Raw genomic sequence first — 10,289 nt, 5'->3', positions numbered from 1 at the left:
TTAACGGCCCTTCATGCGTATCAGCTAATTGATAAGATGACACCCTTGTGGTGTGGCTTGATTCCTGGACTGCTGAAGACATTACAAGATGTTTGATACGTGCCACCTTTAATAATGAGCCTTTAACAATAATAAAGATTGTGATAGAAGTTTCATAAGCAGTTAGCCACTGAATAACACAAATCACCACAATTCTCCATTTTTTTCTGAAAAAGTGAGTCATATTGTGGGAGGGGCTGCAGTATGACATGGTATTTAAGCATTAACGTCTCTCTTGATGAGCACGAGAAGACTGAGCATTGATGCAAGTCCATGGCAGTCTAAGATTAGTCCTCCAGCTCAGCTGCACATGCCTGTCATCCCTGGCATTCCTCATCAGCTGAACAGAGGCATAGCTCAATCTACCACAAGGCCCGGGAAAGTGCTTTCCACAGATCCAAAGAGGTGGAAAGAGATCCAACAGCTGCAATGCTTAGCGATGCAAAAAATTATACTAGTAATAAAGCTAAAAGATTATTAACTGATAGAATACTTCACCTATAACTTGAAGTAGGAAGGGCAATAAACAGGAAGACAGTTATGCATAAGGAAGGAAGTGCAGTTAAAGTCATGAGTTGTGTCCAAGGTCTCTGAGGAATGGATTGCAACAGTGTTCCCAGAACTGAGGTGCTGTCTCTTTCACCCCTGTTTCAGAGGTCTGTGGTGGTTTGATGAAGGGAACCAGAATCAGTAGATCATAATGAATAGCTGGGGGTGTACATCTTTGGGGAGGGTGGTGCAAGTCGAAGAATGCAGTACTACTAAAATACTACTTTGTTCATGAGCACATCATTTAAGGTGGTCCTGCAACCGTGATTGGAGAGTATGGGGGTGCTGTAGTCAAGGTGAACAGGTAAAGATGTAGTCAGCTGTGTGCTGTACACACAATAGTGTCTCCAGAATCCCTTAAGGATCTTCTGGTTGTTACAAAACCATTTAACTTGGGTCACAAAGTTGTATTTGTCTGGTTATTGAACATACAATTAGGTGCTTTTTGCCCATCACCTGATTATGAATGGATGCACATTGATGGACTTGTAATTTATAACTTCACCTTATCATAATCCAGTCATAAGATGATTAGTTATCTGTTGTCTGTAATCTGTAACTGACTCAAGCAGTGTTGGATATCAAAACCACAAGGCCTTACTGCTTACTCATCATTACTTCTTACTGTGAATCATCATTTCTGTGAATATCCTTGAAAAGACCAATTAGTGTCCTCTGTTCAGATGGATCATGTATCATTATCTCAGGACTGTGTTTATTTGATTCACAGTTTGTGCTTAATGGCTTGCCTGTGAACCAAAGCATGTGCTGAGTTGTTTCTTAAGCGCAAGATTATAATACAAAGAGCCTTGGTGTATGTATGTTGGAACAACACATGAAAGCAGATATGCTGAGTGATCCCAGCTCCTCAGTGTGGAGGTCAGGTGCAGAGCGGCACATAAAGGAGGGCTTGTATGTGGGAGCCTCGATCCGAGTGGGAAAGCTGGGGGCCTGCTCCCTGGTCTGACAGCTGCTCAGGGGATGAAACTGGGTGTGAAACCCGAGACAGAGTCTCTCTGCCCTCATCGCCCACGCCAGCCTGTGGATTCCACATTAGGGATGGGGCAAGAGGTCACCATTCCACCAGAGTGAGGATCAGAGGTGCCAGCTGCACCCTGCCTGGCACAGAAACATGCAGCTAAAGTTAGCCATGGCTACAATTCCATTCTTTTTGTAGGTTTACAAGCACATGAAGTGATGGGAAAATTTGATCCAACAGGAGTAGGTACAGGGAGGAGTAATACTGTGTAATGTTGGTCTGGCAGGTCACTGCTGTCAGGTGGAAACCTCTGCAGTAACTGCCCTCGCCAGACTGGCTGACTCCAGATATTTAACCCCTCATTGTTACAATAAAGAATGGTATAGCATTAAAGTTATATTTGACATCTGTCTAACTATCGTTTTAAAATGTTGATTATTTATTTGTTTGTTAAAATGATTTGGTTAAGGGAGGTTGTAGCTGTGCCTTCTTCATCTACAGTAAGTGTGGTGTGTGTGCGTGCTGTAAATGTCTCAGGATGTGGATTAATGTGACCCTACACAAATGTGGTTTGGTCATAGGTATTACATGTATGCTAGCAGTCATGCCATCTTGTAGCCTTCTGACTCATGGCTAAAGCTAAGTTTGGCTGGACTTGGTTAGTACTTAGATGAGGCTTCTTTGGAAAATCAGATTGCTGTAAGTAGTTGTGTTGGTGAGCTAGTAGTATGCACTCATCACTTTCAACCAACTAGAAAAACCAATGCTTTAGTATATTACATTACATTATTGTAATAATAATGACAATGTTGTCCTCTTGCGGGGGAGAAATTAATCCAAGGTCTTCACTCAATGTGTTTATTAAAAATATAACCAAAAAGGTTATGGTCAAAACCCCAGACTGGCTCTGTCTCAGTCTGGCCATGTAATCTTCCCTTAATGATTGGATATACAATTGCTTTGTTTCCCCAGGTTATAATGGTAGAGAGAGGAGTATGTTGCTGACAGTAAAATACATTTTATTTAACTTAAATTAATTAAATATTCTACTGTTGTGTGATGTATTTCAGGTCAGCTGCATCACCAAGGTGGTGCAAGAGGAGCCAAAACAATCTGTTTTATACCCATGGCGACGGGCAGCAGGTGGCACAAGTAGTGCAGGCCACAACAGAGTGAAAAGAGATTGGATCATCCCACCGATCCGAGTTTCCGAAAACAGCAAGCATGTCCCGGAATATCTGGTCCAGGTGCCTCTATACTTCAAGGAAATTTACATTGTTCTGTGGTACCTCATACAATTCCTCATCGTACACTGTCTTGTTTCCAGATTAAATCAGATAAGGTTTTCACTAGTGAGGTCATCTACAAGTTGGAAGGACCAGGGGTGGACCAGGAGCCGAAAGACTTCTTTGAAATAGAGGACCGTACAGGATGGATCAAGAGTAAGATGCCCCTCGACAGAGAAAAATACAGCAGTTTCAAGGTAAATACAATGGGGACAGCTCAAAAGAATAGACAGTGACTGCCCTATGCTTTCCATCTACCATATAAAAATGTCACAGTCATCTATCTTTGGACCGTTTCCTTGACATGGGATTGTATATAATCAATTAACTGATACATTAAATTGCATTTGTAGTTAGACTCAGTCAAATAACCATATGGCAACATTGCTGGCATTGCTGAAGGGGCTGAGTGTTGATTTCAAACAATCATGTTTGTTGGAAATGTTTGAATTATATGAAATTCTTCAGGTACATCCTACATACAGGTTGTCATCCAGTCCAAAGTGATGCTGGGAGACCATTAAGTGTAGCTTTTTGATGTTCCTCAGCTCAAGGCCTTTGCCCTATCACCGAGTGGAGAGCGACTGGAGAACCCGTCCACCATTGAGATTGTGGTATTGGATCAGAATGACAACAGGCCAGACTTTACACAGAATGAATTTGTCGGCTTTGTCCCAGAATTCTCTATACCAGGTAGGGGCACAGCAGTCTTCCAAAGGTCAAAATTTGATACAGCAGTTCTGTGTTCCAGGTGAAGTGGTGCAAGACCAGCAGGTGCTGAATGTTCGAACTGTACCCTTCACAGAGCAAGGAAAAGGCAGCCTTGTCTGTCTTACTTGTTTTCCCAAGCAATGACATGGAAGCTTTAAATTTAGACCGTTGATGTGCCCTGGTGACATCTCCTCATCTGCCATGCTGCCTGTTACCTGTACTCAGAGAGAGAGATGAATGTACTTGCATCTGCGGTCTGGTTTAGGTGTTTCTCTGAGTCCTGCCTCTGGTTGCAGACAGTTCCATACAAGGCCTCAGCAGTAATTTTAATCTGATCTCTTCTCTGGGATTTGTTCTGAACAGGTACTGCTGTCACCAATGTCTCAGCAACCGATGCTGATGATCCGGCTACAGAAAACGCAGCCCTGAGCTATTCCATCATCAGGCAGGAGAGCATTCCGCCTTTCAGCATCAACAAGACCATGTTTGGCATCAACAATGAGACGGGAATGATCTATACCCGAGACGTGGGGCTAGATCGGGAGGTGGGTGGGGCTGTGTGGCTCAGTGCATCGATCACCATCCATGCACCACCCTGACAGGGAAACGCATAGTCTTAAAGCAGCACAAATAAATGCAGGGCACAGAATGCTACATTTAATTTCTCAGTTTTTATTCTGTTTGATGCTGCATGGTATATTCTTCTCTCCAGTGAATTAGAAGTGAATGGATACTTGACTTTATATGCCCCTGCAACACATCAGTCAGATATGAGCCACTGAAGCATCCTGGAACATTAAGCCATGCATATGTTTTGCAATTTTGTAATATTCAGGCTAAAACAGACAGTCATCCCTCCAACATAGCTACTCTTTGACTTCAATCCCCAGCATGCACAGGGAGGTTATTTCATCCAGAGAGAGACAGCTAAATGCATTTCTGGAGTTGTGTGACACTTCTGTTGCCTTTCAGGTTGTTTATGGGGTTGAATATGATTCAATACAGTGGAGCTATTTATAGTAACCACAAAGGAATTTCAGACTTGATTTGATCTTGTTTTGAATTAATTAAAAAATATATAACAGCTTCTCTCTTTTGATTCTTCAACTTCAGTAAAGATGAAGAGCAACACAGTTTTTAAAAAATTGCCATCAAATTGTCTTTTGATAACTGTAATATTTTATTTTTACTCAGGGTGAAATACAGAGGTTATGTTTTGTACAATTTGGTTTATATCCTCCCACCATGTCACAATGCTGTTAGATCATTGTATCAGCATTTGCACACGCCCTTGATACATGGCTAAGTGTGGTCTCCCTTGTATGCCTTATAGGTGGTGAAGGCCTTCAGACTGACACTGCAAGTGGCGGACATGTCAGGGGAAGGACTATCAGATGTTGCCTCTGCTGTCATACATGTCTCTGATATCAATAACCACATGCCCCGATTCACCAAAGACTATGTAAGTCCAATGACTACCACAGATGTTCAGTGTATATGTTATCTGATCCATTACAGCTTGTCTTTCTTGTGTTCCATTTTATTGCAGGAAATTCCCCTATGCGCATTTCAATTACAGGGTTAATTTTGGCAAACAAAAAAATTAATGTCAGAATTTTTTTGCCTGACAATAAACATACATTACAATCCTGTTTGAATACCTTCAGGACAATTGATAACAAGAGACAGGGGAAATGTCATCAGACAGACAACAATGACTCTAACCTGTTGCAAAATGCAGATCATGCCAGAATAAATTTGACCATAAAAGCGACATCAAGATGCACATTCAAACCAGATTTGTGTTTATGTGCTGTTTCTTTTCATGCCTTTTGAAAACACTGAGTTGCATCTTTTTTTTTTTGCAATTTATGTTTGCAGTACACTATGAGAGCTGTAGAAAACAGAGTGGAGGACACTGGCAGAATCAGTGTAACAGACAAGGATGAGCCAGGCACAGCAAATTGGAAAGTCAAGTATACTATCGCCAAAGGGGACCCGAGTGGACACTTTGCAATCCGAACAGACCCAAGTACAAACGAGGGTGTTATATCAGTGGTGACGGTAAGATGTTTTTCATTGGATGAGGACATGAGAAGGATGCAATGACACAAAATGGAGATTTATTTGTTTTAATATACAGTACTTATGCTGAAACCTGAAACATTACCCAGTGGGTAATTCTTGCAGCAATCAACCTGAAGGGCTTTTCCACCATCTACTGACAGATTGTGGTACTACACTGATCAAGTAAACGAGACTTGGCTTGCAGTTTTGGTTGATGCTGAATACTTTAAAGTATGGAGCATGTTGCATAGGTGGTCACTTTTATAAAAGCAAAACATGACAGTCCAGAAAATTCAGAAGAATCTGTGTTATACGAGTTTCAGATTGACCATTTTCTGTTCAGCCTCTGAACTGTAAATCTCATATTAATTGATAAATGTTCCTCAATCTCTAAATGTACACCATCGAATGAACAGTGTCTTGTTAAGGTCATGAGTAATCTCAAATTAACTGTTTACTATTTTTCATTTTCACATTAACTGTTTTAAATTTTGTTCAGGCACTAGACTATGAGTCTCAGAAGGAGCACCATCTGATCCTGACTGTAGAAAATGAGGCTCCACTCAGTTCCAAGGCACCTCATGACTCTGCCAGCAGTGCCACGGTAACCATCATGGTTACCAATGAAAACGAGGCCCCAAAGTTCAGATCTGACCCGATATCATTGGAGGTTCCGGAGTCAATCGTGCCAGGCACCGTTTTAGTCCAAGACATTGCCTATGACCCAGACAACTCAGACCTCAGGTGCATCTGTCCGCTACTTTGGATTATGTCTGCAGAGCACTGCTAAGAACCATATTCCATGGCCAGATTTCCCACTCTTTCTTTTCCTTCTGTTCTGTATATGTAAAACATTATGTATGACACAGGCTATATCCTGTCATTACTCTTGGTTAAACATGAACAAGTACTTATATATATATTATGTAGCATTAAACATTGTATAAAGAATGTATCTTAAACAATAATCTTGAGACAAAATAGACTGAAGAGCATTTCTCCTTCTCTGCATACAAATATACAAGAAATAAAAGTGTCAAATGGGTTCTGTAACTATGAATTTAGGACTTATGATATTGTAGTATGCTGACACTGTTTAAAGCTCATTGACTGAACAAATATTTTGTTCTTCCCTAAACAGTTATGAAATTGAGTATGATCCTGAAAAGTGGCTCTCAATTAACCCTGAAACTGGAGTACTGATAACCAGACAGGCATTCAACCTGCGGTCGCTCAATGTTAAAAATAATATATACTATGCTGTGATTAAAGTCACAGACAAAGGTGAGAAATTTAAACTCTTATTTTCCCTCACATACCTCCTGCCCCCAAATGTCTGATTCTCTACTCTATACTCAGTGTAGACTTCTGTCCTCCTTAGAACTGACCCTGAAACTGCTTTGTCTTTTTCCATAAATGGTTGTCTCAATGGTTTTCATGTCAATGGAAAACTGGATCAATTGCTTGATAAATGTATCATTAATTTACATTTACATTTATTTATTTAGCAGACACTTTTATCCAAAGCGACTTACAAAAGTGCAAAAGTGCAAAACTTTTTATTTACAGTTTGTGAGAGAGAAATCTATGACAGAGGTAGCAAATTAACCATTTGTAACTTATTTTGGGGTTTGCTGTTCTGTCTGCACTGTCTTTAACACTGCATGCTTGGCTAGTAAATCATACATACTAAGTATGTCACAAAAACCTTTACCCTGGAGAGAATATTCAGCTATCTTTGCAATGTCACCCAAGATTTTGATTTGTCATTAGTGAGTCTGGTTCTTCTGCCAGAGTAGGAACCTGGAGGTGCTGACTGGTGTTCCCTGATTGGTGTATTTCTCCCAGACAACGGCGGTGTTTCCAATACAGCTACAGTAGAGATCACTCTGCTGGAAACCAATGACTTCCCGCCACAGCTCTTCCCCCTGAGTGGAACTGTGTGCCTTGACTTGGCCAATCCTGGTCTGGTTCTGAGTGCCAGAGACCAAGACCAGAGCCCGCAAGCCGAGCCCTTCACCTTTGAACTGTCACCTGACTCAGATGCATCCCTCAACTGGACCATCTCCCAGGTCAATGGTGAGTCCCCAGCTTAGAACCTACTCCAAAAAGAGTATATCTGAATTTAAAGCTCAAACTGAATGCACAGTGCCGGCATGCATTACATTGGTCACAGCACTAGACTGTGTTCAAGCCGTCTGTTTGTTGCTTGCTTACTGTTGTTGGAGTTATACATAAATAATTACTTAATACTACAAACACCTAGGTATTATATGTAGACTAACATCTACATGCTAAGACACCTATGCAGGTAATTTCAGTCATTTCAGGTAGATTGACAACATATGTGTGATTCTCTCTCTCTCCCTCTGTCTCTCTCTCTCCCTCTCTCTCACTCTAGGGACACATGCTCTTTTGCAGCCTCTGACAGATATGAACTCTGGCCTGTACTTCCTCTCAGTCTTAGTGTCTGATGCAGGCACACCCACTCTGTCCAACTTTCACATTGTTAATGTGACTGTTTGCCACTGTGACATGGCTGGGGAATGTAAGGCTATAGCTGCAGCATTTCTCAGCACCAGGGTGGGGCTCAGTTTCACTGCCCTCCTAATCATCATTGGAAGCATTTTACTCTTGCTTTGTAAGTGTCAACCTTACTGTCTCATGCACAAATGCATGCACGTGTGCACATGCATGCACGCACGCACAGACACAGACACACACACATACACACACACACACGTGCACACACACATGCATGCACACACACACCTTGCCTACATGGAAACAGACAGATTTTCATCACCATATAGATTCTTTTGATGAGATCATAAGATTATCATTTGCTGTGCAGCAAGTTTTTCTTGCTTAGATTTAAAATATGTTTCACAGTGAGAAAGCTGATTCAGCTGGAGTGAAATTATACAGACCAGTACTGATTATGTTGAATTTTTTGTCTCTTGTCTCTTCCTCACTCAGTACTTCTGCTGTTGGTGGTTGCAATAGGGAACTGCAGACGACCTCATATTGCAAAAGGAGGGCTTTTAGGAGGGGTGTCAGACGATGACATTCGTGACAACATCCTGAACTACGATGAACAGGGTGGAGGAGAGGAAGATGAGGTTTGAGCACATACTGGACAGAATCCATACAATGCATGTCTAATGCTTCTATTACCACGTTGCTCTTAATACCCATCATGTTACAGAAAGTGGGTAAGACACAATCATGTTACAGAACTGAATAAGACATAATCATAAAATTTTACTTCACACATTCAAGGGACAAGAAGGCGCACACTAATTGTTTAACATAAACTGTATGGTACAGTATGACTTTATAAAGTCAAGGTGTGCTCATCACTGTCAACCAACAAACAACTTGTTAAATGTCAAGCAGGTTATTATTGAGAAAAGTCTGAATGACAAACACAACATGCTTATACAATATATTTTGAGTCTTTTGTAAAATATGCTCACAATAATTTGGTGAAATCTATGGACTAGCTGCAAGTTGTCTTCATATGGTTCATACAATTTTAGGGATTTACACCTGTGGAGGTTAATTCCCCATAATGTTGATTACTAACCATACTGAACTCTTTCCAGAATGCATACAACATTGAACAGCTGAGGAACCCCAATGAGGTGGTCCCGCCTCCAATATCCGCCCTCCCCAGAGGAAAACAGCCACTCAGAAAAGATGCTCCCCACAATCTCCCATCCCCCTCCTACCCACGGAAACCTCCAGGGGACCCCACTGACATTGAGGACTTCATAAATGACGTGAGAGTTGATTTCACTATTTTGAATGTGGAGATTCTGAGTAGGTGAGGCCATGTTTATGGTGTAGTAATTACAAAAGAAAAACAGTTCTACAGATTAATTGAACAGACAGTCTTTGAGTTTAATAATCTGAGTGTAAACCAGTGTTTCCTTGTGTATCTCCAGGGCCTGGATGCTGCAGACAATGACCCCAACGTGCCGCCCTACGACACAGCACTTATCTATGATTACGAAGGTGATGGGTCGCTGGCAGGCAGCCTGAGCTCCATTGCCTCTGGCAGTTCTGATGGAGATCAAGACTATGACTACCTAAATGAATGGGGACCACGTTTCAAGAAACTTGCTGACATGTACGACCCGCGCTAGGGAGACCTGGCAACAAGCACACTCCCACACAAAAGTGTAACCTACTCACCACTGTCCACACATACCACATCCCACTCAGGAAAAGAGTGACCTCTCCTTACTCCACACCAGAAGGATGCAGAATTCAGAGCTGAAGTGACTGCCACATGCCTGGGGCTACTTATCAATGAAGATTGCATTTTCACTCTGTGTACACTGGTAAAGGTCACTGTCATCATGTCAGATTAAGTCATGACTGTTTTTGTTACTTTTGAAACTTCAGCTCTTTTTTCAGGCTCTGATGGGAGATCAGCATGCAATACTGTGACATAAAATGTGTCCATCTTTTTGCTTATGAAAGGAATGTTCCGTATGCTGTCAAATAGTAATGAGAGGAATGTCTGTAAAAGACCCTGGATTTGGTGTGGGGCTTGTGTTGACAGTTAGAGAGAAAACAGGGTTGCCATTTTTATGTATTTGGTTTATATAGTAAAAGAGTAAAAGTATTGGTTTTGTTGGAGTCAGTTA

At 41.5% G+C, this 10,289-nt stretch overlaps 1 protein-coding gene across 1 annotated transcript; it reads left to right on the top strand.

The window, feature by feature from the left end:
* The first annotated feature begins 1,435 nt into the window (after positions 1-1,435).
* Positions 1,436-9,825, top strand: LOC118782307 (cadherin-15-like). The gene is made up of 14 exons (XM_036535613.1): positions 1,436-1,549; positions 2,638-2,814; positions 2,895-3,050; positions 3,402-3,546; positions 3,928-4,109; positions 4,898-5,026; positions 5,446-5,628; positions 6,131-6,375; positions 6,773-6,915; positions 7,480-7,710; positions 8,033-8,272; positions 8,611-8,753; positions 9,240-9,416; positions 9,582-9,825. Exons 1-14 carry the CDS (start codon positions 1,436-1,438, stop codon positions 9,780-9,782), a joined length of 2,466 nt encoding a protein of 821 aa, XP_036391506.1. The 3' UTR covers positions 9,783-9,825.
* Positions 9,826-10,289: the final 464 nt, after the last annotated feature.

This window comes from Megalops cyprinoides, chromosome 8, assembly GCF_013368585.1.
Source record: "Megalops cyprinoides isolate fMegCyp1 chromosome 8, fMegCyp1.pri, whole genome shotgun sequence".
NCBI classification, from domain to species: Eukaryota; Metazoa; Chordata; class Actinopteri; order Elopiformes; family Megalopidae; genus Megalops; species Megalops cyprinoides.
Note: the sequence above shows the minus strand (reverse complement) of the source record. Positions and strands in the feature narration are given on the sequence as shown.